This window comes from Nerophis ophidion, unplaced genomic scaffold, assembly GCF_033978795.1.
Source record: "Nerophis ophidion isolate RoL-2023_Sa unplaced genomic scaffold, RoL_Noph_v1.0 HiC_scaffold_270, whole genome shotgun sequence".
Lineage (NCBI taxonomy): Eukaryota > Metazoa > Chordata > Actinopteri > Syngnathiformes > Syngnathidae > Nerophis > Nerophis ophidion.
In genome coordinates, this window is record NW_026907192.1 from 13,854 (window position 1) to 30,219 (window position 16,366).

General features: G+C 46.3%; 1 protein-coding gene across 1 annotated transcript; it reads left to right on the forward strand.

The window, feature by feature from the left end:
* The first annotated feature begins 2,915 nt into the window (after positions 1-2,915).
* On the forward strand, positions 2,916-7,019 carry LOC133547904 (uncharacterized). Its single transcript, XM_061893389.1, has 2 exons — positions 2,916-5,344; positions 5,741-7,019. Exons 1-2 carry the CDS (start codon positions 3,984-3,986, stop codon positions 5,814-5,816), a joined length of 1,437 nt encoding a protein of 478 aa, XP_061749373.1. The 5' UTR covers positions 2,916-3,983; the 3' UTR covers positions 5,817-7,019.
* The last annotated feature ends 9,347 nt before the right edge of the window (positions 7,020-16,366 follow it).

A 16,366-nucleotide genomic window follows, 5' to 3' on the forward strand; every position in this document is an offset into this window, starting at 1 on the left:
TGTAACTATATTTGCATCCAGCCTTTCCCTTCACCCACATTTAACGCCAAACAAACACTTACCAATCGACGGATTTAAGTTGCTCCAGTGTCACAAGATGCGAAAGTCCCGATCGTTTGTTCTGCACATTTAAAAAGATCACAATTTCACAGGAAAAACTTTGGCAATATTATAATTAAAGTCCTCATTTTATTCATAGTTTTACAAGAAAAGTTTAACATTTTGAAAATTTTCCAAACAGAGTTGTAGTTATACTCAAAACAAAAAGTCACATTTTTATAAGAAAACTTTCAAATGTTGGCAATATTATGATAATGATCGAAATGTTACTCAAAAAAAGTCACTATTTTACTAGAAAAACAAACAAATGGGCAAAATTGTGACAAAAGTCAGAATTTTATAAGAAAAAATGTCAGCATTTCGCATCAAAAACTAATAATTTTACATTAAAAGTACTAATTTAGAGAGAAAGTATTGCAATATTAAGTAAAGAGAAAATACGAGAAATTGTTCCTAATTTTAAGGGAAAAAAGTTGTCACATTGTGAGAAAAAAAACTGCTTTTAGTAAATTATTTTTATTTTTGAATTTTTTTCGTTTGTAATTGTTTTTTAATCTTCATTTTTTACTTCAAGTTATTACAGTAGGTCACTGTACACATATTTATTCTTTTTTTTTTTTTTAATTTTGTTCGAAAGGGGTCGCATTTCCATTTCTTACACACACTTGTTATTTCATATGTTGACCACAGGGGGAGCCCTTTTAAAAGGGACACACAGTTTGATTGATTGATTAATTGATATTTGTATTACTAGATTGCACAGTTCAGTACATATTCCGTACAATTGACCACTAAATGGTAACACCCCAATAAGTTTTTCAACTTGTTTAAGTTGGGGTCCACGTTAAAGGGGAACATTATCACCAGACCTATGTAAGCGTCAATATATACCTTGATCTTTCAGAAAAAAGACCATATATTTTTTTAACCGATTTTTCAAACACATTACAAACACCAAGTCAAATCAGCTCTGTTATTTTCCGTTTTTTCGACTGCTTTCCGTACCTTGGAGACATCATGCCTCATCGGTGTGTTGTCGGAGGGTGTAACAACACGATCAAGTTGTCTTACGTGGAGTGTGCATCGATTAGCACGGCATGCTGTATTTAGGCTAGCTGTATGTACATTTGTAACTATATTTGCATCCAGCCTTTCCCTTCACCCACATTTAACGCCAAACAAACACTTACCAATCGACGGATTTAAGTTGCTCCAGTGTCACAAGATGCGAAAGTCCCGATCGTTTGGTCTGCACATTTAAAAAGATCACAATTTCACAGGAAAAACTTTGGCAATATTATAATTAAAGTCCTCATTTTATTCATAGTTTTACAAGAAAAGTTTAACATTTTGAAAATTTTCCAAACAGGGTTGTAATTTTACTCAATAAAAAGTCACACTTTTATAAGAAAACTTTCAAATGTTGGCAATATTATGATAATGATCAAAATGTTACTCAAAAAAAGTCACTATTTTACTAAAAAAACAAACAAATGGGCAAAATTGTGACAAAAGTCAGAATTTTATAAGAAAAAATGTCAGCATTTCGCATCAAAAACTAATCATTTAACATTAAAAAGTACTAATTTTATGAGAAAGTATTGCAATATTACGTGAAGGGAAAATACGAGAAATTGTTTACAATTTTGTAAGAAAAAAGTCGTCACATTGTGAGAAAAAGACTGCTTTTAGTAAATTATTTAGATTTTTGATTTTTTTTTTGTCTGTAATTGTTTTTTAATCTTCATTTTTTACTTCAAGTTATTACAGTATGTCTCTGTACAGATATTTTTTTTTTTTTTTTTAATTAATTTTCTTCCAAAGGGGTCGCATTTCCATTTCTTACACACACTTGTTATTTCATATGTTTACCACAGGGGGAGCCCTTTTAAAAGCGACACACAGTTTGATTGATTGATTAATTGATACTTTTTTTTTTAGTAGATTGCACAGTTCAGTACATATTCCCTACAATTGACCACTAAATGGTAACACTTGAATAAGTTTAAGTTATTACAGTACGTTAATCAATTCGTGGTAATGTAAACAATCCCTCCTTTTTGGGAGCACCCTCATTTTGATGGCTGTCAACAGCAATTAGATGCAATGTTATCGGGAGCATGATGTACGTCATCACCTGTTCACACCTCCTCATATGGAAGATACTTTTCCTTCTTCATGCCTCAAGAAGGCTAGAAATACAAGAAGGAACACACACACGGACGCACAAAATCCTATCATTTAACACGTCCAGAAGTTGTGATTCTCCCTTTATTTATGTATCTCCTTACCTAACGTTGTGTATTTCCTACCGGGGGACTCACGTTCCCTCGCTTGTCATGTAATTAGAACAATATTTACATAAAAACATTTGAATGTATCATTAAAAAAAATGTAGGAATCGGGGTCCTTAAAGGCAATAAGGTGATGCTTAATTTGCTCAAAGCACACTTTGCCTCGTATGCATAAATTATTCTGCAAAGTAATGAGCGAGGGGGCGTGGGGGGGGGGGGGTTCCAAATTGTGAAAACCTACCAAAACATGCGTGATTTCATCATAATCAGGACTTCCTCCCCTCCCTCGTGACCCTGCCGGTGTTTCTTACGAGTCTATCACTTTGTCCACAGTCTATTAAACAGCCTGACCCCTGCCCGGCCCGGCTGGGAGGTCACGCCCCCTCCATCTATTATAATCCAGTCTTACCAGTCTGTTGATAGAATAAAAGTGGTTTTAGAGTTGAAAAGAAAGGGTTCAGTGGAGTAAAGGTGGAGGTAAAATGAGGGGAACTTGCCGATCAAGCTCTCAGGCTGTGTAAAGTGCACGGAAAGGTGTGGAACAGTAACAGCCGCTGACAAGGTGCCACTAATAGCGGCCGGCGTGAAAAAGCCTTTGCTTGGTGTGGCCATTAAATGCCGGGGAGCGTTTCCAAGGTGACGGCTCATCGGCGGTGCAGGGGTGGGTGCGGGTGACGGTCAGCTGGGTTGAGTGTTCACCGAAGTCAATCCAGTCCATGAAGAAAAGAAAAACTGGTTATTGTTTTGTGTTGTTGAGACGGACTTTCTTTTTCTTGGTGCTCGGATCCAAAAAGGTGGGAGGGTGCAAGCGTACAAAGACCGAAGCAATGTTTCCTTTGAGGAACCAAGCACAACCACACAGCCAAAATATGGACATGGAACTCACTTTGATGAGTAACGTATGATGCAGGCCCAAAACAAGGCAACATATGTGTGATGGGCGTGGCCTGTGCGCCTGCGGGGAAGCGGGGTGTGGCAGGGCCGGCCTCGAGGTTGGCGACAGGTGATTGGATGACACAGCTGACAGTGTTTGTCTAATCACCTGGCGCTCTGTAAAAGGCCGCGGTCGGGAGGCGGCGGGAGAGAGAGACGGACATATCGTTGCTGGCAACAGAAAGACTGTGTGGAAAGGAGAGACAAATTGCTGTAAAGCATTCAGGTTTATTGAAAAATAAAGCATTGTTGAACCTAAACCAAGTCTGTCATGTCTATCCTTGGTGGTCCGGAGAACCCGGAAGCAAGAGTCTTCCGCAACTTGGGGCCCAATCTGGCAGGATCACCGGAGGCAGGGGAAGACGACCCCCTGACAAATTTAGCGAGTGTGCTCGCCGAGGTGGCAGCAAGCAGCCGCCAACAGTGCCAAGTTCTGCGGGCGTTGGCGGACCTGGTGGGCAGGGCACGGCCAGGGCCAACGGCCGTCACCATGCACCGCATGGGGGATTAAGAAGATCCCCATTCCTTCCTGGACAAGAGTGGGGTGTGCGGCTCTTGCCGCTCCTGACGGGGGAGGCGCAGCATGCGGCGCCCAGCCTGCCAGCGGCATCCAGGGTGCGCTTCACTGACCCGAGAAGGGCGGTGCTGGACCAGACGGGAGGCACCGCTGAACAATATTGACGCCGGTTCCGGTTCATGCATCTGGGGAAGGAGGTCCGGCCATTCGCCTTTTCCCAGCGGCTTCAAGAGGCAGCAACGCGCTGGCTGCAGCCAGGAGAGGGAGAGGGCCGACTGCTGGACCAGATCATCCGGGAGCAGCTCTTGGAAGCGATCTCCGAGAAGACGGCCGACTGGGTCCGGTACCACCGCCCACTTGACCTGGCAGCTGCAGTGACCCTCGCTGAGGATCACCTGGCTGTCCACCGCGAGGCGCAACCCGCACCAATGGCGCACGGACGGAGCGCACGAGATGATGAGGGAGATCTGCACATCCCCCGCTTTAACCCGCATGACTCCCCGTCTGTTCTTTCCCCGCAGGTCCCGACTGCTGTCCCCAGAACATCTCCCGCGCAGACGGCCCCTCAAACACTTCTGCAGGCGTGTTATAGGCGTGGGCGGCCCGGTCGAGTGCGTCAGGTACCTCAGCAGGTGGAGGTGGGGCGCGTGGCCGCGGTGGCCGGCCCTTCAGTGCCCTCCACCGACCCGGGTGAGACGTACGGTATCAAGGTAATGATACAAGGGAGTACTTACCAGGCAATGGTGGATTCGGGCTGCGGGCAGACCATGATCCACCAGAACCTGGTTCGACCCGGGGCTTTGAGGCATGCAACACGGCTAAAAATCCGGTGTGTTCATGGGGATGTGCACGAGTACCCGATTGTGCCAGTTGAAATTTGGTATGATGGCCAAAAGCATAGGGTGGAGGTAGCTGTAAGTACGCACCTCTCGCACCCCGTAATTTTGGGCACAAATTGGCCGGGGTTTAGGCGCTTACTGACACAATGCGTAGGAGTGCGTTCACAGACCGTAGGGAAAGGGAGTATCTGCGCAGTTCTCAGTGGCGAGGCGGGGCCATCCGACACTGCCGAACGGGAACCGGCGGATGCTTCGCGGGAAGCCTCCCCGCCCCCCTATTGGCGTCCTACGGAGGATTTTCCACTTGAGCAGTCTCGAGACGAAACTTTTCGCGCGGCCTGGGACCAAGTAGATTATATAGACGGTCGGCCGATGCGCCCGGGAACAGCGCGGTTATTCCCTCACTTCTCCATTATGAGAGACAGATTATACCGAGTGACCCGTGACACTCAAACAGGAGAGGAAATCACCCAGTTGTTGGTGCCAAAACGCCGCCAGGAAATGGTTTTCCAGGCGGCGCATATTAATCTTATGGCTGGATATTTGGGGTATGATAAAACACTGAATAGGGTCACGGTCCGGTTCTATTGGCCGGGCATCCGGGCAGACGTGCGCCGCAGGTGCGCCGCCTGTCCGGACTGCCAGCTGGTGAAACCAGCGGCCACCCCGAAGGTCCCTTGCGCCCATTGCCGCTCATGGAGGTCCCATCCATCCATCCATTTTCTACCGCTTATTCCCTTTCGGGGTCGCGGGGGGCGCTGGCGCCTATCTCAGCTACAATCGGGCGGAAGGCGGGGTACACCCTGGACAAGTCGCCACCTCATCGCAGGGCCAACACAAATAGACAGACAACATTCACACTCACATTCACACACTAGGGCCAATTTTAGTGTTGCCAATCAACTTATCCCCAGGTGCATGTCTTTGGAAGTGGGAGGAAGCCGGAGTACCCGGAGGGAACCCACGCATTCACGGGGAGAACATGCAAACTCCACACAGAAAGATCCCGAGCCTGGATTTGAACCCAGGACTGCAGGACCTTCGTATTGTGAGGCAGACGCACTAACCCCTCTGCCACCGTGAAGCCCCTCATGGAGGTCCCATTCGACAGAATTGGGATGGACCTCATCGGACCATTTCACCCGAGTTCACGGGGGTATCGCTTTGTGTTAGTTCTGGTAAATTACGCAACGCGCTACCCCGAAGCAGTGCCGCTGCGCTCCATCTCTGCAAAGAGTGTGGCGCAAGCGCTGTTTCAGGTCATTTCCCGAGTTGGAATCCCGAAAGAGATTTTGACTGACCAGGGCACGTCCTTTATGTCACGCACGATAAAGGAACTGTACGGATTATTGGGAATTAAAGCAATCCGCACCACCGTGTACCATCCACAAACGGATGGGCTGGTGGAGCGACTAAACAAAACGCTAAATACCATGATCCGTAAGTTTACGCACAAGGACAAACCAAATTGGGATAAATGGCTGGATCCTCTCATGTTTGCGATGCGGGAGGCACCCCAATCCTCCACTGGCTTTACGCCTTTCGAGCTATTATATGGCAGAAAACCACGCGGAGTGTTGGACGTAATTAAAGAAAGTTGGGAGGAAAGTCCAAGCTCCAGCAAAAATGAAGTGCAGTACGTTCTGGACATGCGAGCAAAACTCCACACGGGGGCGCACTTGTCTTGTGAGAATTTGCTCACGACAACAGCGCACGTATAACAAGGGGATCAAGCTAAGAAAATTTTCACCGGGAGAAAAAGTCCTTGTATCACTCCCAACATCCGTCCCATCCTTTACATCAGCCGTAAGCAGTCTGAAAGGGAGGCCAGGTACAGCACAGTAGAGAGGGAGTGCCTCGCCATCAGGTGGGCGGTCGGGGCCCTCCGATACTACCTCCTGGGGCGCTCATTCAGCCTCTGCTCGGACCACAAACCCCTCTAGTGGCTCCACCGCATGAAGGATGCCAATGCGCGGATCACCCGTTGGTATCTGGCTTTGCAACCCTACAACTTCAGAGTGATCCACAGACCGGGTGCACAGAGGGCTGTGGCCGACTTCCTGTCCTGCTCTCTTCCAGGAGGGGGGGGGGTTGGCGTGACTGGACGACGTCCCGGCCTGAGTCTGGCGATGGAGGTATGTGATGGGCGTGGCCTTTGCACCTGCGGGGAAGCGGGGTGTGGCAGGGCCGGCCTAGAGGTTGGCGACAGGTGATTGGATGTGTTTGTCGCTCTGTAAAAGGCCGCAGTCGGGAGGCGGGGGGAGAGAGAGACGGACATATCGTTGCTGGCAACAGAAAGACTGTGTGGAAATGAGAGACAAATTGCTGTAAAAAAAAGTCAGGTTTATTGAAAAATAAAACATTGTTGAACCTAAACCAAGCCTGTCATGTGTATCCCTGGTGGTCCGGAGAACCCGGAAGCAAGAGTCTTCCACAATATGATTTGACAACTCAATTGGGTCTAGAACAAGGGTCGGAAATCCTAAAGTTTGTGTAGTATGCAGAGTTCCTCATAAAAAAAAACAATAACAACAATTTCATTGGATGTAGTCTCTGGAAAAGTGCCTATTTCAAAGAAAAATAAGAACATGAAAAACATAAATAAATAAATAAAAGAAATATATATATATATATATATATATATATATATATATATATATATATATATATATATATATATACAGACATGTAAACGATATAATTACTTTAAAAGTAGTTATCTAAGGCCCATGTGGCCCCCAAGTCCAAAAGTTTGGTGTAGTGGGGACGGTACAGGTGCAGTAAAGTGAGAGATAACACAGAAAGGTGTGTTGCTCGCTCATTGGCGGCGATAATGAGGATCTTTTTTTTCTGAGGTGGCTTCAATCAGCGCTCCCCAGCTCCTCGCAGATGTGCGCGACTGGAGCCACATCTGAGAGCAAAAACTCCGGAGCCGCCGCTTTCCTGGCGACCGAAGCCGCCGCGGCGACGGCAACTCGGGGACGGAGAAAAGGCGGCGACGGAAAGAAAAAAAGGGGGAGGAAGTATTTGGCGAGGGCCTCGTCTTTGAAGCCTTTTTTTTTTGTTGTTGTTGTTGTTGGAAGCAGATGACATGCCGAACGAAGAGAGAAGATTTCCGCCCTTTCCACTTTGGCGCCGCCCGGATAAACGGCGCCAGGGGGGAACCACGCAACAACACACGTTACCTTGACTCGAATCTGTTTGACTCAACTTTGCTTGTTGTTTCCACACGCAGCTACTTCCCAACTTTTACCACACACGCTTTTCCATCCCCTGCCAAGCTCACAAATCATTTGTACGATACAAGACATTGCAAACTTCCATTGTAGCGACATGCTTGCTTTGGCTCCGTATCACACCGGCCCGTCTCACCTTGGATCACATCACCGTATCGCAGCCATGTGTTCTCCAGCCTTTGATTACTCCATGGATGCAGCTAACTGGGTTACTACGCCAACAAGATGGCGCCGGCGGCAATTAGCGTGGCTCCGGAACAAGATGCTGAGGTACATTGTGTCAATGACTGGAAAGGTGCAACCCCAACTTCAAAGACTTGGCCATGCCCCCTTTCCCTTCTTCTACCGCAGTACGTCTCCTCTGCTTGCCTGTTAAAGGGGAACATTATCACAATTTCTGAAGGGTTAAACCAATAAAAATCAGTTCTCAGTGGCTTATTTTATTTTTCGAAGTTTTTCTCAAAATTTTACCCATCACACAATATACCGAAAAACGGCTTCAAAGTGCCTGATTTTCACCATCGGTACATCCACCCGTCCATTATCCTGTGACTTCACAGCGTGAAACCACCAGAAACAAACTTGGCGGATAGCACAGAAAGGTATAGCCATAGTAGCTCGGATTCAGACTCGGATTTCAGCGACGTAAGCGATTCAACAGATTCCGCAAGTATTGAAACGGATGGTTGGAGTGTTGAGGCAGGTAGCGAAAACGAAAATTGAAGAAGAAACTGAACCGTATACTAGCGAAACCGACAAAAACGACACGACACACAGCGAAGGACGAATTCGGCGATCGCCTTCGAACCAACGATTGGTATGTGTTTGTTTGGCATTAAAGGAAACAAACTAACTATGAACTAGGTTTACATTCTTTGTAACTTGTTTGCTTCGGTTTTCTGCGCATTTTTGTGGGATGATCTGGTGTTGAAAAACTGGGCTCTGTACGATTATCGGGTTGACATTATTTTCCATTGTCTCTCGTCACATTAGACACAAAATACTGCATTACACAAGACTACCCGAATGTACTCGAATGATTGAATAAACAAAGTGCTTGCCGTGCTCCCGAGGTCCGTCGTCCTTGAATAGCTCACGCACTGAATAGTTGAGTTTATACCAAAATGGATACATGGGTGATACAGCAGAGGATTGGGAGAATGTCATGTGGTCAGATGAAACCAAAATGTAACTTTTTGGTATAAACTGCACTCGTCGTGTTTGGAGGAAGAAGAATACTGAGTTGCATCCCAAGAACACCATACCTACTGTGAAGCATGGGGGTGGAAACATCATGCTTTGGGGCTGTTTTTCTGCTGAGGGGACAGGACGATTGATCCGTGTTAAGGAAAGAATGAATGGGGCCATGTATCGTGAGATTTTCGGCCAAAACCTCCTTCCATCAGTGAGAGCTTTGAATGGTTGACCGAATTCTTAATTTTCACCATAATTTACGAATAAATTCTTTACAATTCCTACACATTCTGTCTATCACAGTTGAAGTGTACCTATGATGAAAATTACAGACCTCTGTCATCCTTTTAAGTGGGAGAACTTGCAAAAACAGTGGCAGACTAAATACTTTTTTGCCCCACAGTAGTTGTCGTGGGTAAAGTGTGCGGAACAAACAAGGGACCATTTTTTCACCGTTCCCCACACCAACAAATTTCGTCCAATTTATTGCCACTTTCGCATCTTTTGGCCAATGGTGCAACTTGAATCCGTCTCTGTTTGTGTTGTTTGTGTTACACGGGAAAACAGTCGAAAAAAACGGAAAATAACAGAGCTGATTTGACTTGGTGCGTGTAATGAGTTTCATGTTGTGACGTCACGGGTCAAACGTCATCGCTCTGACAGAATATCAATCAAACAGCGTTTAAATCGCCAAATTCACCCTTTTATAGTTCGGAAATCGGTTAAAAAAACATATAGTCTTTTTTCTGCAACATTAGCAGAAAAACAGTCAATCAATCAATCAATGTTTATTTATATAGCCCTAAATCACAAATGTCTCAAAGGACTGTACAAACCACTACGACTACGACATCCTCGGAAGAACCCACATAAGGGCAAGGAAAACTCACACCCAGTGGGACGCCAGTGACATTGCTGACTATGAGAAACCTTGGAGAGGACCTTAAATGTGGGCAACCCCCCCCCCCCCTCCCCCCCCCCCCTCCCCCCCTAGGGGCCCGAAAGCAATGGATGTCGAGCGGGTCTAACATGATACTGTGAAAGTTCAATCCTTAGTGGCTCCAACACAGCCGTGAGAGTTCTGTTCAAAGCGGATCCAAGACAGCAGCGAGAGTCCCGTACACAGGAAACCATCCCAAGCGGAGTCGGATCAGCATCGTCCCCAGGCGAGCGGTCCATCCTGAGTCCCCGACTCTGGACAGCCAGTACTTCATCCATGGTCATCGGACCGGACCCCCTCCACAAGGGAGGGGGAGACAGAGGAGAAAAAGAAAGGAAGTGGCAGATCAACTGGTCTAAAAAGGAGGTCTATTTAAAGGCTATAGTATACAAATGAGTTTTAAGGTGAGACTTAAATTCTTCAGCCCCAAAGCATGATGTTTCCACCCCCATGCTTCACAGTAGGTATGGTGTTCTTGGGATGCAACTCAGTATTCTTCTTCCTCCAAACACGAGGAGTTGAGTTCATACCAAAATGGATACATGGATGATACAGCAGAGGATGGGGAGAATGTCATGTGGTCAGATGAAACCAAAATAGAACGTTGAACTATGAACAATAAACAAAAACTTATTTAGCATTGGAACTGTGAAACATGACATGAAGCAGAGTGGAGGTAACATGGCATGACGTGAGTAGAGGTAATAGACGGTGATGTTGCCAGGACGAACAACAGAAACAGACTGGCTTAAAGGCCTACTGAAACCCACTACTACCAAAAAATTATATTTTGGTTTCATCTGACCACATGACATTCTCCCAACCCTCTGCTGTATCATCCATGTATCCATTTTGGTAGAAACTCAACTCGTCGTGTTTGGAGGAAGAAGAATACTGAGTTGCATCCCAAGAACACCACACCTACTGTGAAGCATGGGGATGGAAACACAATGCTTTGGGGCTGTTTTTCTGCTAAGGGGACAGGACGATTGATCCGTGTTAAGGAAAGAATGAATGGGGCCATGTATCGTGAGATTTTGAGCCAAAAACTCCTTCCATCATTGAGAGCTTTGAATGGTTGACCAAATACTTGTTTTCCACCCTAATTTACAAATAAATTCTTTAAAATTCCTAGAATGTGAATTCCTGGATTTTTTTTTTCACATTCTGTCTCTCACAGTAGAAGTGTACCTATGATGAAAATTACAGACCTCTGTCATCATTTTAAGTGGGAGAACTTGCATAATCGATGGCTGACTAAATACTTTTTGGCCCCACTGTATGTGACATTATTTTTCTTATACGGTACCCATAATGGAACCTTTGAGTATAGGCCGATGCCGTTATTTATCAGCACAAATGATACTGTGGAGAGGCGGAACCCACGGTTCGACGGCGGGGCAGAGAATGCAGGAGCCCTGCCCAAGATGGCGGCAAGGAGTCGGAGAATGCGGCTGAGCGGAGAGACGAGGCATGCCGGGAGCGACGCTACGTGCAAGATCGGGTGCGTGGCTCGCACACCGGCACACAATTAACTCATCTCCTCACGCTGTATAAAAGGGGAGAAGGAGGAGAGATCAGGGCGGAAGGAGTAGGCCGGCAGAAGTAAGAGCGCCCAAAAAGCAGACGAGGACGATGACGACGGCAGCTGAAAAGCAGACAAGGACCGAGCAGTCGGCAGCTGAAAAGCAGACAAGGAACGAGCAGTGGAGGAATGAGCTTAAAAGCGACCCGACCGACATAATTTTTCTTATACGGTACCCATATTGGAGCTTTGAGTATAGGCCGATGCTTTTATTTATCAGCACAAATGACACTGTGGAGAGGCGGGGGCAGGGCATGCAGGAGCCCTGCCCAAGATGACGGCAGGGAGGCGTAGGGGAGATGGGGCGTGCCGGGAGCCACGCTTTGAGCAAGATCAGGTGCGTGGCTCGCACAACGGCACACAATTAACTCATCTCCTCACGCTGTATAGAAGGGGAGAAGGAGGAAAGATCGGGGCGGAAGGAGTAGGAGAGTGGACTAAGAAGCAAGAGCGCCCAAAAGGCAGACGCGGACGACGACGACGGCAGATGAAACGCAGACCGGGAACGAACAGTGGAGGAGGGAGCTGAAAAGCGACCCGACCGCAGACAAGCATTATTGCAAAATAAAGAAGTCAAATGTCCTTCCTGGGTGGTCCATTGAACCCGCACAACGACAGCAAGCGACCGTCAAAGATACATATTTGTGTTATTCTCCACCATAATTTACAAATAAATTATTTAAAATTCCTGGATTTTTTTTTCACATTCTGTCTCTCACAGTTGAAGTGTACCTGTGATGAAAATTACAGACCTCTCTCATCCTTTTAAGTGGGAAAACTTGCACAATCGGTGGCTGACTAAATACTTTTTTTGCCCCACTGTAGGTCTGGTGATAATGTTCCCCTTTAAGTTGTCATGCCCACGGGAGCAGATGTCGCTGGCACCTACTCAATACTTCCATTCTCTCTCTCTCCCGCTTCCTGCCTTTGGCCAGATGGAGAGATGCTCCTCACTCGGGGCCACAATGCTCCGAGTCATGTGATCCCGGCTCGCCTGTCTCCTTTCCTCCTCTCCATCGCTTTGCCTTTTGTCTCTTTTCATCCCGCTTTCTCCGCGTCCCGACAAAGGCGGACAAAGGCCTTTCATTTTCTCCCCGGCCCGGCTCGACCGCTCCGTGTTTGTACTGTACCGAACGGGGACTCCGGCTGGCATTGTGTTCCCGCTCGGCGCTAGGAGGAGGTGTCCGGAGGCTCCGGGGTCCGTGCCTTCTTCAGCGCGGTGGGGGTGGGAGAAGGCGACAGAGTATATTATTTCATTAAGTGCTTTTGCAGCTCGCCAAGGGATTGCTGGCGAAAGCCTGCCAGCTCCGTGTGTGACAGGGGCCACGACCCCTCCACAACCTGGGAACTCCAGCTATACATCTCGTGGCTTTCATCCCATACTGGGAATGCTGGGGTGGAGGGGGGGGTGCTCCGTCACTCAGCCGCTAAGCTTTTTAGTCAGGGCCCGCTGAACAGAGGGAGAAAGGTGGCGAGAATGACGCATGGGAGGTACGGGACGGGGTAGGTGAGGCGGGGACGGCAGGCCAGAACCTCGGAACCACAGAATGGGGCCCATTGTCGGCCGGCCGAAGACAAAACCGCATTGTTCCCCGCAGATGGAAGCCAGTGTCTCCTGGGTAACGGCATTAATCTCCCCCTTTTCTCCCGCTTCCTCTCTCGTCGGGGGCCGTAATCGGCGGGCTCCTTTCAGCCGCCTCAAAGCCGGGGCTCCTAACTAGCCTCCTAATTAGCTGCAATTACAATGAAGACAACATGATGAGATAATAGAAATTTGCAAAATAATGACATACCACGGGAAAATATTCCTCCTCCCCAAGCAGCGTTTTTATTTCCCGTCCCTCTCTCTCTCCGTGAGAAGCACAATGGAGAGCCGGGGCCCTTTTCTCTTCTGAAAGCGGAGAGAGAGAGGGAGAAGAAGAAGGAGAAAAAAAATGGTGGCGCATTATGCGCCATAGAAACCCTATTGTCCGCCTTCTGCTTGCTTCAATCAAGGGGCCATTGTCTGGCGGCTTAAATCCAAATGAGTCAAACACAAGCTGGGTAATGAGCGGGCGGGATGGAGGCCATGTGAAAGAAGCACTTTGGGGAGAAGTTGGGGAATCATCTTCCGTGCGATGAAGGGGAAGGAAAGACCAGGTGGTTGTCTTCTTCCGCCGACCTGCCGCTTCCTGCAGGCCGGCCCGCCTCGCCGCCTGACTTCGACTCTGGGACTGACAACTCGTGCAGGAAGAACATTTGATTAACGATCACAGTCACAATCGGAAGAGTTTTTATTGCCATCTTTTGAGAACGGGATCAAAAACTAGAGATTTTAATAACAGTCCGAACGTCGTCACCCTTGTTTACCCGGGCGGACGCAGGTGTGAGAACGTTTTATTCCGCTTTAAAACTTGAACGCCTCGCTCATTTTGCAAAGCGGACTTTGTTTTCATGTCAGTACATCTGTGACGCGCCAGCATTTAAAGACACAATATGTCTGTGATAGGCCAACATTTAAAGACACAGTCCGTCTGTGATATGCCAGCATTTAAAGAAACAGTGCGTCTGGGATACGCCACTATTTAAAGACACAGTACGTCTGGGATACGCCACTATTTAAAGACACAGTACGTCTGTGATATGCCAGCATTCAAAGACACATTACGTCTGTGATACGCCAACATTTAAAGACACAGTCCGTCTGTGATATGCCAGCATTTAAAGAAACAGTACGTCTGGGATACGCCACTATTTAAAGACACAGTACATCTGGGATACGCCACTATTTAAAGACAGTACGTCTGTGTTAAGCCAGCATTTAAAGACACATTACATCTGTGATATGTCAGCATTTAAAGACACCGTACGTCTGTGATAAAGACACATCACGTCTGTGATACGCCAGCATTGAGGGACACAGTACGTTTGTGATACGCCACTATTTAAAGACACAGTACGTCTGTGATACGCCACTATTTAAAGACACAGTACGTCTGTAATATGCCAGCATTTAAAGACACAGTAGATCTGTGATATGCCAGCATTCAAAGACACATTACGTCTGTGTTAAGCCAGCATTTAAAGACATATTACGTCTGTGATATGTCAGCATTTAAAGACACAGCACGTGTGTGATATGACAGCCTTTAAAGACACAGTACATGTGTGATATGACAGCATTTAAAGACACAGTACATCTGAGATAAAGACACAGTACGTCTGTGATATACCAGCATTTAAAGACACCGTACGTCTGTGATAAAGACACATCACGTCTGTGATACGCCAGCATTTAAAGACACAGTACATATGTGATAAAGACACATTACGTTTGTGATACACCAGCATTTAAAGACACAATACGTGTTTGAAGTGAAGTGAATTATATTTATATAGCACTTTTTCTCTAGTGACTCAAAGCGCTTTATATGGTGAAACCCACTATATTAAATGTCAACATTTAAAGACACAGTACGTGTGCGATACGCAAGCATTTAAAGACACAGTACATCTGGGATACGCCACTATTTAAAGACACAGTACGTCTGTGATATGCCAGCATTTAAAAAAACAGTACGTCTGTGATACGCCAGTATTTAAAGACACAGTACATCTGTGATATGACAGCATTTAAAGACACAGTACATGTGTGATACGACAGCAGTTAAATATACAGTACGTCTGTGATACGCCAGCATTTAAAGACACAATATGTCTGTGATGTGCCAGCATTTAAAGACACAGTACGTCTGTGATAAAGACACAGTACATCTGTGATATACCAGCATTTAAAGACACAGTACGTCTGTGATAAAGACACAGTATGTCTGTGATATACCAGCATTTAAAGACACAGTACATCTGTGATAAAGACACATTGCCTCTGTGATACGCCAGCATTTAGAGACACAGTACGTCTGTGATAAAGACACATTACGTCTGTGACACGCAAAGCATTTAAAGACACACTACATCTGTGATGTGTCAGCATTTAAAGACACAGTACGTGTGCGATACGCAAGCATGTAAAGACACAGTACATCTGGGATACGCCACTATTTAAAGACACAGTACGCCTGTAATATGCCAACATTTAAAGACACAGTACATCTGGGATACGCCACTATTTAAAGACACAGTACGCCTGTAATATGCCATCATTTAAAGACACAGTACGTCTGTGATATGCCAGCATCTAAAGACACAGTACGTCTGTGATACGCCAGTATTTAAGGACACAGTACATCCGTGATACACCACATTTTAAAGACACAGTACGTCTGTGATATGCCAGCATTTAAAGACACAAAACGTCTGTGATATGCCAGCATTTAAAGACACAGTACGTCTGGGATACGCCACTATTTAAAGACACAGTACGTCTGTCATATGCCAGCATTTAAAGACACAGTACGTATGTGATATGCCAGCATTTAAAGACACAGTACGTCTGTGATACGCCAGCATTTAAAGACACAGTACGTCTGTGATATAGCAGCATTTAAAGACACAGTACATCTGTGATACGCCAGCATTTAAAGACACAGTACGTGTGCAATACGCAAGAATTTAAAGACAGTACGTGTGTGATGCGCCATTATTTAAAGACACAGTAGGTCTGTGATGCGCCAGCATTTAAAGATACAGTACGTCCGTGATATGTCAGCATTTAAAGATACAGTACGTCCGTGATATGTCAGCATTTAAACACACAGTACGTCTGTAATATGCAAGTATTTAAAGACACAGTATGTCTGGGATATGCCAGCATTTAAAGACACAGTAC

Coding starts and splice junctions, on each gene's coding strand:
- LOC133547904 (XM_061893389.1), top strand. CDS start 3,984: ATGCATCTGGGGAAGGAGGTCCGGCCATTCGCCTTTTCCCAGCGGCTT. Junction 5,345..5,740: donor GCCCATTGCCGCTCATGGAG/GTCCCATCCATC, acceptor CCCCTCATGGAG/GTCCCATTCGACAGAATTGG.